The sequence below is a fragment of the Aythya marila genome (genome assembly GCF_965140915.1).
Source record: "Aythya marila genome assembly, chromosome: 29".
In the NCBI taxonomy this organism is placed as follows: Eukaryota; Metazoa; Chordata; class Aves; order Anseriformes; family Anatidae; genus Aythya; species Aythya marila.
In genome coordinates, this window is record NC_139070.1 from 2,605,080 (window position 1) to 2,623,644 (window position 18,565).

The window sequence follows — 18,565 nt, forward strand, 5'->3', positions numbered from 1 at the left end:
GGGGACACCCGGCAGAGGGGGGTGCTGGGCTCTCCCGGCTCCGCTGCGGGGGTCCCGGACCCGGTTCCCCCCCCCATCCCCCCCCATCCCACCCCGTTACCCCCCGGTCTCCCCCGGTCCCTCCCGGTGCCCCCGCCCCAGGCTGCAGTTCCCAGCGCGACCGCCAGGCGGCAGCACCGAGGGTGGTGGTGGGGAGGGGAGGGGCTTAATGGGGGGGTGGGGCTTATGCATGGGGCGGGGCTATTTGAGGGGGTGGGGGCGATGTGGGCGGGGCTTGTTGGCCCCGCCTCCCGGCGGAGCGGGGGAAGATGGCGGCGGAGCCGGGGCAGGAGCCGGACCCCGACCGGGAGCTGGAGGAGCTGCTGGAGAGTGAGGGGGGGGCAACGGGGGGGCTGGGGGGGGCAACGGGGGGCTCGGGGGGGGCTGGGGGGCAACAGGGGGCTGGGGGGGGCACCGGGGGTGCGGGGGGGCTGGGGGGCACCGGGGGGCACCGGGGAACCGGGGGGGTTTTAGGGCACCGGGGGGGTCTGGGGGGCAACGGGGGGCTCGGGGGGGGCTGGGGGGCAATGGGGGGCTGGGGGGGGCACCAGAGTCCAGGGGGGCACCGGGGGGCACCGGGAAACCGGGGGGGTTTTGGGGCACTGGGGGGGTTGTGGGGTACCGGGGGGACACCGGGGTACGGGGTGGGGTGGGGGTCATGGGGGTGCAGCGGGGTCTGGGGGTTGTTGTGGGGCTCCTTTAGGGGTGGGGGGCTCCTGGGGGGGCTGAGGGGGAGTTTTGGGGTGCAGGGGGGTGGGGGCGCGGCTGGTCCTGGGGGGTAACAAGGGGGTAGGAGGGGGGGGCTTTGGGGAACAGGGGCTGAGCACCCTGTGGGGGGTCAGGGGGTGCAAGGAGGGGTTTGGGGGGGCTCCCCCTCACCCCTTGCCCCCCCCCAGGCGCCCTCGATGACTTCGATAAGGCCAGGCCCGCCGCCCCCCCCCCGCCACCACCGCCCGCCCCGGGGACCCCCGGCACCGCCGAGAAATCCCCCAGCGCCACCGCCAAGGTGCAGCGGGTCGGGGGGGGGGCGGGCACTCCTCCCTCGGGACCCCCCAAAAACCCCATGACCCCCCCCAATAAACCCCCCCAAAACCCCCGTGTGCCCCCCCAGGACTCGCTGTTCGCCTCGCAGGAGAAGTTCTTCCAGGAGCTGTTTGAGGGCGAGCTGGCCTCGCAGGCCACGGCCGAGTTCGAGAAGGCCATGAGGGAGCTGGCCCAGGAGGAGCCGCACCTCGTGGAGCAGTTCCAGAAGCTCTCGGAGGCGGCGGGGAGAGTGGGTGAGTGGGGGGGCCCGGCCTAGCCCCCCCCCCGGCGTCACCTCCAAAATTTGGGGCAGATCCAGCAAACCCGGCCCCAAATCCCCCATTGAGAGCCCTGGGGGCGCAGAGGGGAGCTGGGGGGCACCATGGCCACCCCCTTGCTGTCCCCTTGCTGTCCCCACACTGTCCCCACGCTGTCCCCACGCTGTCCTCGTGCTCGGGGCCAGCACCCCGCGGAGGGCTTAACGAAGCTCCCCTAATTAAGCCCGGATTGCTCCATAGGGTGCTGCGCGCCCCGAGCGGCCCCGATTGCGCCAGCGCGGTGGTGGCGCAAGGTGGGGGCCTGGGGGTGGCCCCGTGGGGACCTGGGCTTCGTCCTGGGGGTCTCAGGGATTTAGGGCAGGGGGATTTGGGGGGGGATTTGGGGTGCGCAGCCCCCCCCACCCCCGAGCCGTCCCCTGGTGGCCCCGCAGGCGGGGACGCGGCGTCGCAGCAGGAATTCACCTCGTGCCTGAAGGAGACGCTGAGCGGGCTGGCCAAAAACGCCACCGACCTGCAGGTACCGGGGGGGGGACAGGGACAAAACTGGGGTGCTGGGGGGTACCCCAATATGACCGTGACCCCCCCCCGTTCCCCCACAGGGCTCGGCGGCCTCGGACGAGGAGCTGGCCAAGGCGCTGGAGGGGCTGGGGCTGGAGGAGGGCGGCGGGGAGGGCGGCGTGCTGCCCGTCATGCAGAGCCTGCTGCAGCACCTGCTGTCCAAGGAGGTGCTGTACCCCTCCCTCAAGGAGATCACCGAAAAGGTGAGGAGGGGGGGCTCAGGGGGACGGTGACCCCCCCCCCCGGGACCCTCGGGACCACCCCCCGACCCCCATGACCCCCTCCCCAGTACCCCGAGTGGCTGCGGCAGCAGCGGGCGGCGCTGCCAGTGGCACCGGGTGCAACTGGGGGTGATGGCACGGACCCCCCCGGGACCCTTGTGACTACCCAGTGACCCCCCCGGGACCCTTGTGACCACTCAGTGACCCCCCCGGGACCCTTGGGACCACCCGGTGACCCCCCCGGGACCCTTGGGACCCCCCCCGACCCCTGTGACCCCCTCCCTGGTACCCCGAGTGGCTGCAACAGCAGCGGGTGGCGCAGTACGAGCGGTACCGGGCGCAACTGGGGGTGATGGCGCGGACCCCCCCGGGACCCTTGTGACCCTTGGGACCCCCCCCCTGACCCCCGTGGCCCCCTCCCCAGTACCCGGAGTGGCTGCAGCAGCAGCGGGCGGCGCTGCCGGCGGCGCAGTACGAGCGGTACCGGGCGCAGCTGGGGGTGATGGCGCGGATCTGCCGGCACCTGGAGGCCGAGGGCAGCGAGGAGGGCGCGGGGGCCAGGAGGGAGCGCTTCGAGGCCGTGCTGGAGCTCATGCAGCAGGTGGGGGGGTGTGGGGGGGCACGGCGGGGACGGGGTGGGGGCAGGCTGGGGGCGTGGGGATGTGGGGACACCCTGGGGGTGTGGGGACACCGTGGGGAAAGCCTGGGGGCACCCTGGGGACGTGGGGATACCCTGGGGACACGGGGACATGGGGACACCCTGGAGACAGCCAAGGGGCATGGGGGCACCCTGGGGGCAGGCTGGGGACATGGGGACACCCTGGGGGCACCCTTGGGGTGTGGGGATATGGAGACACCCTGGGGACACCCTGGGAACACCCTGGGGACATGGGGACAACGTGGGGACACCCTGGAGAAACAGGGATATGGGGACACCCTAGGAACACCCTGGGGACGTGGGGACACCCTGGGGGTTTGGGGACACTGTGGGGACACAGGGACACCCCAGGGACATGGGGATGTGGGGATGAAGTGGGGACACCGCAGGGACACCCTGGGAGCACCCTGGGGGCATGGGGACACCCCAAGGACACCATGGGGACACCCTAGAGACACCCTAGGGGCATAGGGACACCCTGGGGACATGGGCACGCCCTGGGGGACAGGGGGACGTGGGGACACCCTGGGGGCAGCTTGGGGACCCCCTGGGAACCCCCTGCGGATCTGGGGACCCCCCGGGGCCACCTCGGGGCCACCCCCCAGGACCCCCCCCTTCTGCCCCCAGCTGCAGGAGCTGGGTCACCCCCCCAAGGAGCTGGCCGGGGACGCGGTGAGTGCCCCCCCCCCCCCCTCACCCCCCTGTCACTTTGGGGTCCCCACGGGGCCGGTGACACTCGGGGACACCCCCCCCACACCCTGGGTGGCCTGGGGGGGCGCGGGGCCGACCCCAAAATGTCCCCATTGTCCCCGCAGCCCCCCGGCCTCAACCTGGACCTGGAGGGGCTGAGCCTGCCCGAGGGCGGGGGGGAGCAGTGCCGGCTGATGTGACGGGGACACGGGGACACCGGGACGGCCCCCCCGGATGGGGACATTCCTCCCCCCCAGTCATTAGCCTCTAATTAACGCCCTAACGAGGACGGAGGACGAGGCCGCGTGGGACGCGGAGCGGCGCTGGACCCACGGTGTCCCCGTGGGATGGGGACGGGGGGGGGTGGCCGTCCCCATGGGGGTGCACGGGGGGGGCTGCATGGCCCTGGGGACGCTCGTGTCACCCCCCCCCCATGTGGGGACACCCCCCCGAGCGCTGGGTGGCCCCAATAAAGCGTTGGAACTGCGGCAGGTCCCGAGGGGGAAACTGAGGCACGGGGGGGGGGGAACCCTACAATAACATTGGGTGACCCTACAATAACACCGGGGGGAGAGGGGGGACAAGGGTGACCCTACAATAACATTGGGTGCCCCTATAATAATGTGGGGGGGGGGCAGGGAACAGAGGCGGCCCTACAATAACACTGGGGGAGGGCGTTGGGCAACCCTACAATAACAGGGCAGAGGGGGAGGGACACGGATGACCCTACAATAACATTGGGCAACCCTACAATAATATGGAGGCAGCGGGGGGGGGGGTAGGGATTGGGGGCGACCCTACAATAACAGTGGGGTCAGGAGGGGGAGGGACAAAGGTGATCCTACAATAACAGTGGGCGACCCTACAATAACATGGGGGGAGGTCGGGGGTGAACTGGGTCGGCCCTACAATAATAGGGGGGGGGAAAGGGGCGACCCTACAATAACATTGGGTGACCCTACAATAACAGGGGCGACCCTACAATAATATGGGGGGGAACAGGGTCAACCTTACAATAACATTGGGCGACCCTACAATAACACTGGGGGGGGAGAGGAAGCGACAAGGGCGACCCTACAACAACATTGGGCGACCCTACACAAACACGGGGGTCACGTGAGGACGCCGCCGTCACGTGGAGGGGCCCGGCGGGGGAGGGGCGGGGCCTCCGTTGCCGCGGCGACGCCGGCAGGGGGCGGGGCGAGGGGCGGGGCCGCGGCCGTGCTGTCGCGCGGCGGGCCGTTGCCGTAAAGCGCGGCGCGGCGCCGTAAAGCGACCCGCGGAGGCGGCGCTCCAAGATGGCGCTGCGGGCCGGGGGCCGCGGGGGCAGCGCCTGAACGGGAACGGCGGCGGCAGTCGGGTCGGTGCGGGGCCCACGGGCGGGGCGGGACCCCCGGGGGGGCCGGGACCCTCCTCCTCCCCCTCCCGGGCCCGGCCAGGCCCCGGTGGCGGCGGCCTTCCCCCCCCCGCACCCCCCCGCCGCCGTTACCGGGGGCCCCGAGGCCTCCTCCCGGCGCCCCGGGGCCTTGAGGGGGGTGGGGGGGGCCCGGTCCCGCCGTGCCGTTATCGGCCCAAGAGGGGCACGGGGGGGCCGGTTGGGCCCGGGGGGGGGGCTGGGGAGGTGTTTGGGGGGGTCCCGTTCATAACGGGGGGGGCCCGGTGGTACCGGGAGGCGCTTGGGGGGGCCCCCGGTGGTCCCGGGGGGGCCTCAATGGTCCGGGGGGGGCCCTGCTGGTCCCGGGGGGGACCCGGGAGAGCCCCGCTCCTCCGGGAGGGGGCCAGGGGGGGCCCAGGTAGCACCGGGGGGGCGTCTGGGGGTGTCCCGGTGGTCCCGGGGGGGCCCGAGGGGGTCTGGGGGGCCCCCGGGGGCCGCTGCTTCTCGGGGGGGCGCCCCCAGGATGTTTTTTGGGGGGGGTCCTGGAGTCCCGGGGGGGTCCCGGTGACCCTCGGGGGTCGTTGAGCCTTCGGGGGGGGGGCTCCGCGCTCCTCCCGGGGGGGGGTCGCCGCCTTTATTTTGAGGGGGGGGACCCCGCTGCCTTCAGGGGGGGGGCACTGGGGGGGTCTCTTGGGGGTGTTTGTGCTGCTCCCAAGGACTTGCCGGGGGGGGGGGGCGGGGGGGTCCTGCTGCTTCTGGGGGGGTCTCACACCTTGGGGGGGGACTTTAGGGGGGGGGTTGCTGCTCTGGGGGGGTCCCTAGGACCCCTGTGGGGACATTGTGTGTGACAGGGAGCTCCGGGGGGGGTGATTTTCCCCCCCCCCAGGGCCGGGGGGGGTTATTTTGCCCTCAGGCCCCGTTCCCGTTGCCCCAGAATCCCCTCCAGTCCTTAGGGGGGGGTCCCGGGGGGTCCCATCCCCCTCCCCCCCCGCTCCTTGCAGCCCCCAGGCTGTTGTCATCCCTCGGGGGGGGTCACCGGGGGGTCCCAAGCGCCCCCACCCCGAGCCGTGTCACCCCTGGGCCTCCCCCCCCCCTCCCTTCCAGGACAGACCCCAGTGTCCCCCCCCACCCCCCCGTGGCACCGCGGTCCCAAACCGGGACCCCCCCCCCCCCCCTCAGCCCCCCCCTGCCCCCCCCCGAGCCTCCACTGCTGCGGCCGAACCCTCGGCACCGCCGCGCAGGTGAGTGGGGCCCGGGGCCTCCCAGTTAGGGCTTTAAACTGGGATACTGGGCCTTACTGGGATGTGCCCCCCCCCCCTCGGGGAGTTTTGGTCTCCAGAAAGGGGCGGGCTGGGTGCTGGGGGCTCGTTAACCATAATTAACCGTGGTAATTAGGGGTAGAGCATCGCAGCCCGTGATTTTATTGCCAAAAAAAACCCCTCGGGACCCCCCCCCCCCCCGTGAAGGACCCGGGAATGGGGGGGGCACGGAGGGGCTGGGGGGGTGCAGAGGGTGCTGGGACCCCAAAGAGGGGGTCTGTTAATTAAGGGGGGGGAGTTAATGAGGGAGGGGGAGAGAGAAATTGATCGGGGGGGGGGAAATTAATTGGGGGAGGAATTAATTGGGGGGGGGGGAATAGGGATCGGGGATCTCCCTGGGATCACGGGGGGGGGGGCGCTTAATGAGTGCCCCCCTAACGAGCCCGGTGACCCCGTAACGAGGCAGAGCCCCCCCCGCTGGAACCATCTGGGGGGGGGGGAAGCTCGGGGCGTTGGGGGGGGGCTCCCGGAGCTCCCCCCCCGCCCCCCCCGTGGGACCGGGGCCGCCCCCCCCGTCCCGCTGAGGGAACTTTCCTTAAATAGAAGCGGCTCCGAGGAGCCCGCGCGGTGCCCGGGGGGGGGGGGGGCGGCGGAAATCCCGGCACCGGGGGGGTCCGGGGGGGGTCCAGGGGGGTGGGAACGGGACCGGGGGGGTCCCGGTTGGACCAAACCCCCCCCCCCGGGGTCCTGGGGAGCCCAAACGCCGCGGGGCCGGGGGGTGCTGGGGGCTGGGGGCTGGGGAGGCTGCAAACAGCCGGGGAATGCCCCATGGGCCCAGTTAGACCAGTTAAACCAAGTAAGACCCAGTTTAACCCAGTCTGGCCCCATTAGACACCGCGCTGCCAGCCCCCCCGTGGTGCCCCCCGGTGCCGGCAGATCCCAAGGGGAGCCGTGGGGGGGGGACGCGGGGCTGGGAAATGCCCCGGGAGGGGGGGGGCAGCCCCCGAGGAGCCCCCCCCAGAACCTCCCCCCCCCCAGGAGCTGTCCTGGGTCACCCCCCCCGAGGTTTTTTGTGCACCGGGGGGGGAATTTTTAGGGCCCGCCCCCCCCGTCCCAGTCCGATTCCTCCCCCCCCCCCAAGGGATTTCCTCGTCCCTCCTGGCAGCGTTAATGAGTAATTAGGGTAATTGGGGGGGGGCAATCACCGCCGTGAGCCAAGTCCAAGCCCCGCTGGTGATCAGGCTCCTGGGGCGGGAGGGGAAACCCCCCCGTGGGGGGGCAGGACCCGCCTGCTGGGGGTCCCCTTGTTAAAGAGGAGCAGGAGTTAATCACCGGGCGTTAATTAATCACCGGGTGTTAATTACCGGGGGTTAATCACTGCCCACAGCCACCTGGGGGCTCTGAACTGGGCAGGGGTGGCAGCACCGGGGGTGGGGGGGGGGCTCCGGGAGCAGCCCCCGCCCTGGGCAGGGTCCGCAGCCGACCCCCGGTGCCCCGGAGGGTGCCGAGCACCCATGGGTGCTGAGCTGGGGCACTCGGGGTCATCGCGTGGTGCTGGGAGCCCCCCAGGGGTGGTGTTGAAGGGGGGGGGTTCCCAAACTCCCCCTTTTTTCCCCCATTTCTCCCCGTGTCTTTCCCTTCTCCCCCCCCCCCCGCTGCGCTCCCCCCATTTTGGGGGCCTCTCCCCCAGCCGGGTGTCCCCGTGGGGTGCTGGGGGGGCTCTGGGGTGCCCGCGGTGTCCCCAGAGGGGGGCTCCCTGTGCCCCCCCCGGCGCTGCCCCCCCGTCCCTTCTCCTCCTGTTGGTGCCGGGGCCGCGAGGCGTGGGGGGAGGGTTTAGGGCCAAGCCCCCCCTAAATCCCCCCCACTCCTCCTTTTTGCCTTTTTTTGGCCCCTGCTGCCCCCCCCGGGGTGTTGGCCCCGAGCAGAGCCACCCCTGGGTGTCCCCCCCTGTGTCCCCCCCCCAGCAGGGAAGCGGGGTGCCTCCGCCTGCCCCCAGGGAGCTTCTCCCCGAGGAATTTCTCCCAAAAAGGGGCTCAAAACCCCCGGGGAGCCCCGAGCCAGCCCGGCCTCAAATGTTTTTATTTTGCCTCCACCTTGGCACAAGCCCTGCTGCTGCTCGTGACTCCGCTCCGGCTCCCTCCCGTGCCCCCCCCCACGAGGTGACGGCCCCCAAATCCCCCCCCCCGGGGGTGGCACGGCCGCAGGGAGCCCTCCTTTTTTTTGGGGGGGACACCCTCAGGAGCTGCTGCCCCCGTGCACTTTGTGGGGACCCCCCCCGGATGCCCCCCATCCGGCAGCGTCGTCCCCTCGGCGGTGCTGGGGGGGTTCAGAGCACGGGGAGAGGTTTTAAAACTTGTTGCTGGGGGGGGGGGAGGAGGAGGGAGAGGTTTTGGGGTGTTTGGGGTGTTTTTGGGGTTTGGGGCTCCGCGAGCCCCTCAGGAGCGTGGGGACCCTCCGGGGATTTTCCCTTAGGGAGCAGAGCCCCGGAGAGGGGCCACGAGTGAGCCGGGGGGGGTGGCTCTGGCCCCCTCCCCAGCTCCAGCTTCTGCTCCCTCCCTCTCCCTCCAGGGGCAGCGAGATGTCGGACAGGGGGGGCAGCATGGACGGGAAGACAGACATCGTCAACGGTGAGCGTGGGGTCACCCCTCGGGGGGGCTCCCGGCCCTGCGAGGTGTCCCCGGGGGCATTTGGGGGGGGGGGTGTCAGAGGGGGGAGCTCGGTGGGAGGCTGGGTGCTGCGGGCTGGCGCTGGGCGCAGAGCGGGGGGTGGGTGGGTGGGTGGGGGCTTGTCCCTGATACCCCCCCTGCCCTGTGAGGGGGCGAGGGGGGGCTCTGGGTGCTTGTGCCGTTGCGGCACACCCCGCACGTGGTTTGCTCGTCGGTGGGAGCAGAAACGGGGCTTTGGGTGGGGAAGGAATTGGGGTGGGGGCGTGGAAACCGAGCACCGGGGGGGAAACCGCGGAGAGAGGGCTGGGGGGAGGCTGGGGGCTCGGCGGGGCCCTGGGTCCGTTCGGGAGGCTGATGGTGTCGCCCGCACCGCGCAGGCAGCTTGTCCAGCAGCCCGGAGGAGATGTCAGCCGAGGAAGGCCGAGAAACCTCCTCCGGCATCGAGGTGGAGGCCTCCGACCTCAGCCTCAGCCTGACGGGGGACGACGGGGGGCCCAACCGCACCAGCGCCGAGAGCCGGGACACGGACACGGAGAGCTCGGGGGAGGAGAAGGACTCGGACAGCATGGACGACACGGGGCACTACTCCATCACCGAGGAGAGCCGGGCCCTCGACCGCTCGCACTCGGAGGAGGAGGAGGAGGAGGAGGAGGAGGAGGAAGAGCAGCGGGCCCACCGCCGCGCCCAGCGCAAGCGCGCCAACCACGAGCAAGACTCCTCGGACGACGAGCAGGCGCTGGAGGACTGGGTGTCCTCGGAGACCACGGCGCTGCCCCAGCCCCGCTGGCAGGCCGTGCACGCCCTGCGCGAGAGGGAGCTGGGCTCCAGCTCCCGCTTCGTCTACGAGGCCTGCGGCGCCCGCGTCTTCGTGCAGCGCTTCCGCCTGCAGCACGGCCTGGAGGGCCACACGGGCTGCGTCAACACCCTGCACTTTAACCAGCGCGGCACCTGGCTGGCCAGCGGCAGCGACGACCTCAAGGTGGTGGTGTGGGACTGGGTCCGCCGCCAGCCGGTGCTGGAGTTCGAGAGCGGCCACAAGAGCAACGTCTTCCAGGTGAGGGGGGCACCGGGACGGTGCTCAGGGGGCGTGGGGAGCCCCCCGGTGCGGTCCCTGGGGGTTTGGGGGTGTCTCAGCGCACCCAGCGAGGGGGTTACAAGCTGGGGGGGCGTGTGGGATGCGCCCCCGTGGCGCTGTGCAGGGCAGGAGAGGTGGTTTTTCAAGCTGAGAGCTGGCTGCGAGGGTTTAGTGGTGGTAACCGGCCACCAAAACTCCCCGGTGCGCCCTAAAATCGGCTGTCCCACGGTGTCCAGCCTCGGATGGATGTCCCACACGGCTGGGATGCCCCGGGGTGGCAGGGGGTGGGTGTCCCATCCTGCTGGGACCCCCCAGCCCCACTTTGGGAGCAGCCGGAGGGTGCCGGGCCACACGGTGCCGTGCCACAGCCCTGCCACCACCAGAGGGGGCCCGGAGCCCCACTCAGCCGCAGCCTGGAGGGGCGCTGGGACCACCAGCACCTTCCCACGTCTCCCCCGTGCTCCCAGCTCTCCCAAAAAGAGATCCCGGTGATCTCTCAGCCAACCCAGCCCGTCGAGCCGGGGCTCTGCAGGCCGAGCCGCCAGGGGAGGGGGGTGAGGACGCGCCCCTCCTGTTTTCCATCCTCTCCGGTCCCTCCACGTCCTCCCGCGCCCCCGGCTCTGGGAGCAGCCCCTCCGCTTGGTGTCTTGCAGGCCAAGTTCCTCCCCAACAGCGGCGACTCCACGCTAGCCATGTGTGCCCGCGACGGCCAGGTCCGCGTGGCCGAGCTCTCCGCCACCCAGTGCTGCAAAAACACCAAGCGCGTGGCGCAGCACAAAGGAGCCTCGCACAAGGTGAGCCCCCCGACGGCCTCTACGGGGGGGGCCCCGCGCCCCGTAACGCCCGCGGGCCCTCCCCGCTGGGGAGAGCGAGGGCAGAGCCGTGGGGGGGAGCGGGCCTTGAATAATTCCTACCCACTGCCCCCCGTCTCCGAGGGCGGCGCGGGACCAGGAGGGGCTCTGGGGCTGTAAAGCCGAGGGGCAGGCGCAGAGCCGCGGGGTCTGGGGGGCTCCTGCTGGCGGTTTGCTGGGAGAAAGGGATCTTGGCCCTTTGTCGGGTGAAAAGGGAACCAATGCCCGAGTGTTTATCTTCCAGCTGGCCCTAGAACCGGATTCTCCATGCACTTTCCTATCAGCAGGTGAAGATGCTGTAGTCTTCACCATTGATCTGCGGCAAGACCGGCCCGCCTCGTGAGTATTCCTCTGCCCTGCTCCTGCTGCGGGATCGGGGGGGAGGACGAGGCCCCCGGTGCTCCGTCGTGTAGGGCTCGGGGTCCTGCTGCCGGGCTGGGGGCGTTAAGTTGAGAGCTTTGGGGTCAGGAGGAGCGGCGTCAGGACCTCACCTGGCTCTGGCCGTCCCACACAAGGACGTGGCCACGAGCCCCGTTAGTCAGCGTGCCCAAACCCTCATCCCCCAGCAGGACGGGGCCCCTCGGGGCTGCAGCTGTGGGTCCTGGCCCCTTTGGGTGCTCAGGGAGCAGCCCCTCGGTGCTGGCAGCAGCACGGAGCCCAGAGTTCGTCTGCCTCACTCATCACACGAGCACTATCACAAGTTAATTGGAAAACAGTAATTAGCGAGCAGCCGGGCGGGGCGTGCGGGATCGTACCCCGTGCAGCAGCGGGATCTGCCGTTCCTGACGAGCTCCCGAGCTAAATCCACGGCGGGCGTTCAAGCAGCCGCCCGGATCTGGCAGCTTGGGGCTTTCCCCGCGTATCACAACATCGTTTTGAGGCTGATCCCGCTGAGAACCGGGCGCTTCGGGGCTCGTCTCCCGGCGCTTGGGTTTTATTTGCGCGTGCGAGGGCTTTTGTCTGCAGCCCTGAACCCAGCTGGTTCATAACCAGGGCCAAAACTGCCGGGGCGTGTAATCCCCATCCCTTCCTCCCCTGTTTATCCGCCGGTCGGTTTGGGAAGGAGGCTGTCGGCCGACGCCCTGGGGTCTGTCCCCCCTCGCCCCTCGTGGGGATCCACGCTGCTGTTTGGGCTGGGAGCTGGGAGCTGTCAGCGTGCGCAGGGGAGGCAGCGTTTGCAGGCAGCCCGTAGGCAGCTCCCCTCTCTCGTTAAGCCGAACGGTATAATTAGAAGAAAGACGAGCTTTGGAGCTGGCTGTTCCTTCTCGAGGATGCTGCCTCGGTTTGTGTGCGTGTCTACGGAGCCTAAACAGCCAGCCCAGACTCCTGGGGGAGGGGAGCTGCCGTGTGGCGGATTTCGTTAAATCTGGGCCTCGTTACGGCCAGACGGGTGGGGAAAAATACCAGCAGAGGGGTTCGGCTTTGGAGCTAAGCTGATTCCGCTCTCGCTGCTGGCTGTCCGGCTCCGTCAGGCTTCAGCCCGGGCCGTGAAAAACCCTTCAGACATTTTTGGAGGCAAACGCCAGGGGATGATTTCACCCTGCGCTGTTTGACTCGCAGACAGAGCATGTGCTCGCTCCGCTTTGGAAGCTGAAATGCTTGGGTGGGTTTGGCTGGTTTTGTGTTGTTTTTTTTTTTTTTTTTTCTCTGGGAGTGAGTAAGAGGCTCGCGGAGCTCCTGCGTTTCCCATCTGGACCCTGTTTTGAATCCGAGGTGGATTTTTTTTGTTGTTTTGTTATTATTATTCCTCGTCTCTTAAAGGAAACTGGTTGTGACAAAGGAAAAGGAGAAGAAAGTGGGTCTGTACACCATCTACGTGAACCCAGCCAACACCTACCAGTTTGCTGTGGGAGGCAGAGATCAGTTTGTGAGGTGAGTCCGTGCTCAGCCTGGGTGAGCCGAGCCCCCAAAACGGCCACGAGCATCCCTGGGGGGCTCACCTGGCGCCCAGCCAGCTCCGAGCCCCCCCCCAGGCCCACTTGTGGCTCAAACCATTCATGCCTCCGAAGCAGCACGAAGGCAAGTGGGATTAGCAGAGGAGGATTTGGATCCTTTGAGGTTTAGTGCTGGGATCCAGCATCCAGCGCGCCCTGGGGCTGGCTCAGCCTTTCCCCAGGGCCCAGCGAGTCTCCTAATGATTCTCCTAACGAGCTGCACCCACAGCTCCTGCCAGTCCCCAGCCCACCCACAGTGCCCCGTGCACATCAGAGGCTCGGGGAAGGCTCAGGGAAGCTCCTGGCTTCAGCAGGGCAGAGCTCCTGAAGCGGCAAACGCAAGCCCCCAACGCTTCCCCCTCTGAATTAATTAAAATCTTCCTCACAGCTCCCCCCGAGCTGTGTTGGGAAGCTCTCACAGCCCCTCTTTCTCACCCTCACAGTGCTGTGGGTTTCCCCGTGGCAGCCCACGGCCTCCCCTCCTGCCCCTGCCTCCCCACGAAGCCCCCAGCCAGGAGTTGTCCCCCTGCAGGCACAGCACACACAACCCTGATCCCGTGGGGCACCCCTCAGCTGCAGGCTGTGTCTCCGTCCCTCCTGCCCCCAGCTCTCCCCTCTCTGGCCTCAGATGCTCAGGGCAGCGTCCTCCTGCGCTGGAGCTGCTGCCTCCGTGGCTCCCACATCAGCACAGAGCTCTCCCGGAGCTGGGGGGGTTAAACCACGAATATTTGGCACCTGCTTCTGGCAGAGGCCCGTGCCCCGCGGCGAGCAGCTCCAGCACAGGCACCTGCAGCGCACGGAGCCAAGTTTCCCCTCCCTTCCTACCCCAGTCCCCTCCCGAGCTTCCAGGCCTTCCAGAAGAGCTGCCGAGCCCCCTGCCCAGCAGTGCCAGCAGCCTTTTACCCGGGGGCTTCCCCCTGAGCCCCCCCCGTGGGCTCTGCAGCCCCCCGAGGCTCGGCAGATCCGCGGTGCCTCTCGGCTCCCTGCGGCTGCGTCGTCGGGGCCGCGGCTCCGGGTGCTGGGAGTGCTCTTGCGGCGTCAGCTCCCCGCAGCGACAGCCCCGCGGGCGTCTGGCGTGCCGGCAGCATCTCCCGGGGCGCGGGGCACGCGGGCACTTCACACGTGGGCTCTGCAGGCTGCTCACGAGCAGCGGCGCCGGCGTCGAGCTGGCTTAGCGGCTTTCTAAAGAGCCCTCGGCGCGGCTTCCTCCCCCCTCCTGCTTTCTGCTGCCTTTCCCTGCCATGTCCTGAGCCGCGTTTCTCCGCCCTGCCCTGCCCGGGGCGGCTCCTGGGGTGCCCCCGCATCAGGTGAACCCCTCCCGTGGGACCCCGAGGAGCCCAGGCCCACCCAGGGTAGGGGTGGTGGTCACGTCCCCCTCGCCAAGCCGTGGCCTCTGTGCCCCCAGGCTCTGACACTGTCGGAAGCCACCAGACGGTGCCCCCACCGTAACGAGAGGTGACATTAAGCTGCTTTGGCCACGACTGCTGCCAGCCCCGGCCGCCTGCAGCTCCGCAGCTCCCTGCCCCAGCGTCAGGGCCGGTCTTGGCACAGCGGGGTCGGCGGTGGGGCCTCCTCGCCCTCCGTGCTCCCCGGCTCTGCCCCAGCCTCGCTCGCGTCTCGGGCGAGCGTCCCACGCCTGCCGTCCCTCCCCAGGATCTACGACCAGCGGAAGATAGACGAGAACGAGAACAACGGCGTGCTGAAGAAGTTCTGCCCCCACCACCTGGTGAGTGCTCGCGGTCGTGGGGCTGGGGCACCGTGGGGACGTCAGCGGTGGCCGTCGGCTCTCGTTGGCCACCGTGGCCGGGCGGATGGCGGCCCCGTGGCCTCTGTGTGCCACTTCTGAGCCTGGCTCGGGGCGTGCTGAGCCCGGGGGGTGTGTGGCTGCAGGGACCCCGGAGCTGTGTGACAAACAAGGCACGGACGGGCTCTGCCTGTGGTGGGGCTGGATCCGCAGAGCGCTCCCCGGGGAGCTGCGCTCGCTGGCCAAGCCTCTGACGGGTTTCCTGCCTGGAAACCAGCGAGGGAAGCCGGGCAAACGGCCTGGCTTTTTTATTTTCTGACCCAAATCTCGCCGTGTCCTTAAAGCCCAGCCCCGGCTTAGGAAGGCGCAGCGCCCCGGTGCTGGCTGGCAGCTGGCCGCAGAGCTGTAACGCCCGCGGGTCGCGGCCTCGGAGGGAGGAGGAGGTGGGATGGGAGCTGTGTGTGTGCTTTCCCTAGGTAAACAGTGAGTCCAAAGCCAACATCACCTGCCTCGTGTACAGCCACGATGGCTCGGGTGAGTACAGCCCTGCCCTGCCAGCCCTGCGGTGCCCGGAGCCCCGCGGTGGCCGGGGCCACCTCCACGGGCTCACGGCTAACTCCCCTCTGTCCTTTCCCCCTGCAGAGCTGTTGGCCAGCTACAACGACGAGGACATCTATCTCTTCAACTCCTCGCACAGCGACGGGGCCGAGTACATCAAGAGATACAAGGGACACCGCAACAACGCCACGGGTAAGGGCGGCGGGGCCGGGGCGGCTCCTGCAGGCAGCGGGGCCGGGGCTCGGGGGCTTCTCCCGGCTCCCTGCCAGCCCCACCACCCCACAGCCCTTTCCCCATCGGCAAACAGGGGCCGAGGGGCTGGGCCGAGGCTTTTGGGGTTTCGGGGAGCTGTCCCCAGAGCAGCCCGGTTGGGTAAAACGCCCGCTTGGAGCCCGATTCTGCAGCTCCGCGCCTCTCATCCCCCTCTGAAAGACCCTTAACACAAACTCTGGGGCTTGCAAAGAATGAGCTATTATGTGTCTGGGGACGGAAGAGATCCACGCCGGTAACCTTGGAAACTCGCTGGCTGCCAGGCAGGAAGCGAATTCATGGCAGGGAGAGCTCTGCCCGGCTCCTGACGGCCTCGGGCTGCTCCTTTCTCTCCCCGCAGTGAAAGGCGTCAATTTTTACGGCCCAAAAAGCGAGTTCGTGGTGAGCGGCAGCGACTGCGGCCACATCTTCCTGTGGGAGAAATCGTCCTGCCAGATCGTGCAGTTCATGGAGGGCGACAAGGGCGGCGTGGTGAGTTGTGCCCCACGTGTCGTCCCCCCCCCCAGGCCGCTGGCTGCCCTCCGGTTCCTCACTCCTACACCATTTTTCCTCCCCTTTTCACACATTCCCCTTGAATTCCCACCAGAAGCCAAGCAGGGGCCCCACCAGCCCCCAAAGCCGTGTCCGTGGGGTGCTCAGCACCTCCCCGCCATCCTCAGGGCTTCGGTGTCACCGTCCCCACGGGGTCTGGGCAGGGATCTGCGAGCTGCCCTGCCACCCCAGCGCTGCTCCGAGGGGATCCAAGCCCCCACATGGCTCCAGGGGGGAAAAAATGGGGTAAAAAACCCCTCTGAGTGCTTGTCAGCGACGAGCACGGAGCCGTGGGGACGCCCGAGCTGCGGGGCCGGCTCCGGGCGCTGCTCCCTGGGGGTTTTGCAGCTGCAGGGGACGGGGCCGCAGCTGCAGCGGGGCCGGCCCCGAGCCGAATTTCCCAGGCTCTGGGCCGGCCACGGGCAGGTCCCAGGCGGCCGCTGCCCCCGCACCAGTTTGTGGTGATGGGGGGGGAGCTTTGCCCATTTTGGGCCCCCCCCCAACACTGGGCTGAGAGCTGGGGCAGGCTCGGGGGTGCTCGGGCACTGCCTGTCCCCGGCAGATGGGAGAGGAGGGGACGCTTTGGGGGCCCGCAGGTGCCAGATTTTGGGTGGGCGTTGAGCTTTTTGGGGGGGGGCTCCCAGTGCAGGGCCGGTTCCGAGGTGGCTGCGGCGGCTCTGTCACATCCCCACGTCCCTCCGGGGCTCCCTGCAGCCACCCCAGTCCCCCCCCCGGCCCCACAGTCGCCTTTTGTCTGGGTGGCCACGGCCCCGTGCCAGCTCCTGGCACCCGCTGGCACCGCCACCCCCGGCACCGGGCAGGATCCGGCCCCGCTGCGGGTCCCTGGCCGGGCCGGGCTCCTCCTCGCTGCCCCCCAGGCTCTGGGTTTCCCGTTTTTCTTTCCCTTTTTCTGTTTTTTCTCTTTTCTTTCCCTTTTCCCCCCCCCTCTCTCTTTTGTTGCTCCCGCCGGGCGCCCCGCGCGTTATTCAGGGCTCACCGAGCCCTTTCTGCAGCCCTGGGAGCCGCGGCGCGGGGACGGCTCCGCGCTGGCACCGGCCCAGGGGCTGGCAGCACGGGGAGGGGGGGGCACAGGACCGCAGCAACGCCCCCCCCAGCGGGTTTGGGGTCACCTCCATCCCCCCCATTAAGGTTTTGGGGTAACGCAGCCCCCAAGGGGATGGGTTTGGGGCCATCGGCCTCACCGCTGGTGCTGGTTGTGGTCCCTATGGGGCCGGCCATCACCTTGTGTCCCCCCCCCCATTTGTCCCCCCCCCCCCCAGGTGAACTGCCTGGAGCCTCACCCCCACCTCCCCGTCCTGGCCACCAGCGGCCTCGACCACGACGTCAAAATTTGGGCCCCCACAGCCGAGAACCCCACGGAGCTCACCGGCCTCAAGGAGGTGAGACCACGGCCCCGGGGGCTGGCGGGACCCCAACCCCTGACCCCTTCCCTTGCCCCCCATAACCCCCCGTGCCTCCCCAACCCCCCCCAAATTTTTTTTTGGGCGGCCGCAGGTGATCAAGAAGAACAAACTGGAGCGGGACGAGGACAGCCTGCACCACACCGACATGTTCGACAGCCACATGCTCTGGTTCCTCATGCACCACCTCCGACAGCGGCGTCACCACCGGGTACGTGCCCCCCCCTCCTCCTCCTCTTCCTCCTGGGGAGCACCAGGACGGTGCCCCCCCCCCTTCTAAACCCCTCCTTTTCTTCTCTACCCCCCCCCCAGCAGCGCCGACGGGAGCCCGGGGCGCCGGACGGGGACTCGGACGATTCCCCCAGCTCCTCCGACAGCTCGGATGAGGAGGAGGAAGGCCCGGACCGGGTGCAGTGCATGCCCTCGTGAGCCCCCCCCCCCCCCCCCCCCCACCCCCCCCTCACCTTCCACCTCCCCCCCGAGCCCCGGGGCGGCGGGGGGGGGCTCCGGGCACCCCCCTACTAACACTTTGAGCTTTTTATTGACATGTTAAGGACCCCCCCCCACCGCCCCTTCCTCCTCCTCCTCCTCTTCCTCCTCCTCAGCCTCGCAGCCCCAGCCCACCCGTGGTGGGGGGGGGGGAGGTTGGGGGGCACCTTGCCCTCCCCAGGACCCCCCCGGCGATGGGAGGGGGGAGCGTGGGGGGGGGGATTTTTGCATTAAAGTTCCTAGCAGGAGCGTGCCCCCCCCCCAGCCCCATCCCTAGGAGTTGCCCCCCCCTCCCCATTCCCCTTCCTGCTGGGGGGGGGGGGTGGGTGGGGAATGTGGCCCCCATCCCCCTCCCCACACCCCCCCCCGCATTCTTCAGGGCTCTTCCCCAGCCGGGGGGGCTCTGGCCGGTGTCTGCCCCCCCCCCAGGGGCTGTGTCCCCCCCTTTTCCCCCCCCCGGGGGTGTTTGCAGAGCGATGCTTGTCTAGTTTGTACATATCAGTGATTTGCACTTGGTTTGGCCCCCCCACAGCCCCCCCCTGCCCCCCCCCAGGTCGGTGGCCGGAGCCCGGGGGGGGGGGATTTGGGGGGTCAGGGTGGGGGGGGGGGCAGGAAGGTCCTTGAATTTTCTGTTACTTTTAAGAACTCTTTTTTTTTTTTTTTCTTTTTGGGGGGAGCGGCGGCGAGGGTGCTCCCCCCCCCCCCACCACCCCCCAACCCGCGCCCCCCCCCCCCCCCCCCCACGCGTAGAGGCCTAATTTTATATGTATGGAAACCCAGCGGGGACGGGGACGGGATCGAGGTAAAATTATTGTCAAAGTTTGAATATATATTATATAAAAACGCAATAAAAGCCAGCCGAGAGAGGCCGAGGGCTGCGCCTCCCCTTCCCTCGCCTCCCCCCCCCCCCCCCTCCAGCACATTG

At 69.2% G+C, this 18,565-nt stretch overlaps 2 protein-coding genes across 3 annotated transcripts; both read left to right on the plus strand.

Annotated features, from left to right (window-relative positions):
* Window positions 1–282: 282 nt before the first annotated feature.
* Window positions 283–3,955, plus strand: PEX19 (peroxisomal biogenesis factor 19). The gene is made up of 8 exons (XM_082780930.1): window positions 283–369; window positions 936–1,045; window positions 1,151–1,316; window positions 1,772–1,857; window positions 1,940–2,101; window positions 2,544–2,720; window positions 3,405–3,449; window positions 3,593–3,955. Exons 1-8 carry the CDS (start codon window positions 309–311, stop codon window positions 3,665–3,667), a joined length of 882 nt encoding a protein of 293 aa, XP_082637056.1. The 5' UTR covers window positions 283–308; the 3' UTR covers window positions 3,668–3,955.
* A 778-nt stretch (window positions 3,956–4,733) lies between these two features.
* On the plus strand, window positions 4,734–18,509 carry DCAF8 (DDB1 and CUL4 associated factor 8). Of its 2 annotated transcripts, none has more exons than XM_082780890.1 (13): window positions 4,734–4,827; window positions 8,670–8,728; window positions 9,145–9,821; window positions 10,496–10,636; window positions 10,938–11,032; window positions 12,455–12,565; window positions 14,281–14,353; window positions 14,848–14,905; window positions 15,014–15,121; window positions 15,540–15,670; window positions 17,011–17,130; window positions 17,246–17,362; window positions 17,464–18,509. In XM_082780890.1, exons 2-13 carry the CDS (start codon window positions 8,680–8,682, stop codon window positions 17,578–17,580), a joined length of 1,797 nt encoding a protein of 598 aa, XP_082637016.1. In that variant the 5' UTR covers window positions 4,734–4,827; window positions 8,670–8,679; the 3' UTR covers window positions 17,581–18,509. The 2 variants fall into 2 exon arrangements, with proteins under 2 accessions (XP_082637016.1, XP_082637017.1); XM_082780891.1 differs by having other exon boundaries at window positions 17,467–18,509.
* Window positions 18,510–18,565: the final 56 nt, after the last annotated feature.

Bases quoted from the DNA above. Each gene is read 5' to 3' on its own strand.
- PEX19 (XM_082780930.1), top strand. From the start codon at position 309: ATGGCGGCGGAGCCGGGGCAGGAGCCGGACCCCGACCGGGAGCTGGAG. The intron at 1,858-1,939 runs GTACCGGGGGGG...GTTCCCCCACAG, and splicing joins AAAACGCCACCGACCTGCAG to GGCTCGGCGGCCTCGGACGA. The intron at 3,450-3,592 runs GTGAGTGCCCCC...TTGTCCCCGCAG, and splicing joins AGGAGCTGGCCGGGGACGCG to CCCCCCGGCCTCAACCTGGA.
- DCAF8 (XM_082780890.1), top strand. From the start codon at position 8,680: ATGTCGGACAGGGGGGGCAGCATGGACGGGAAGACAGACATCGTCAAC. The intron at 10,637-10,937 runs GTGAGCCCCCCG...TTTATCTTCCAG, and splicing joins ACAAAGGAGCCTCGCACAAG to CTGGCCCTAGAACCGGATTC. The intron at 14,906-15,013 runs GTGAGTACAGCC...TTCCCCCTGCAG, and splicing joins GTACAGCCACGATGGCTCGG to AGCTGTTGGCCAGCTACAAC.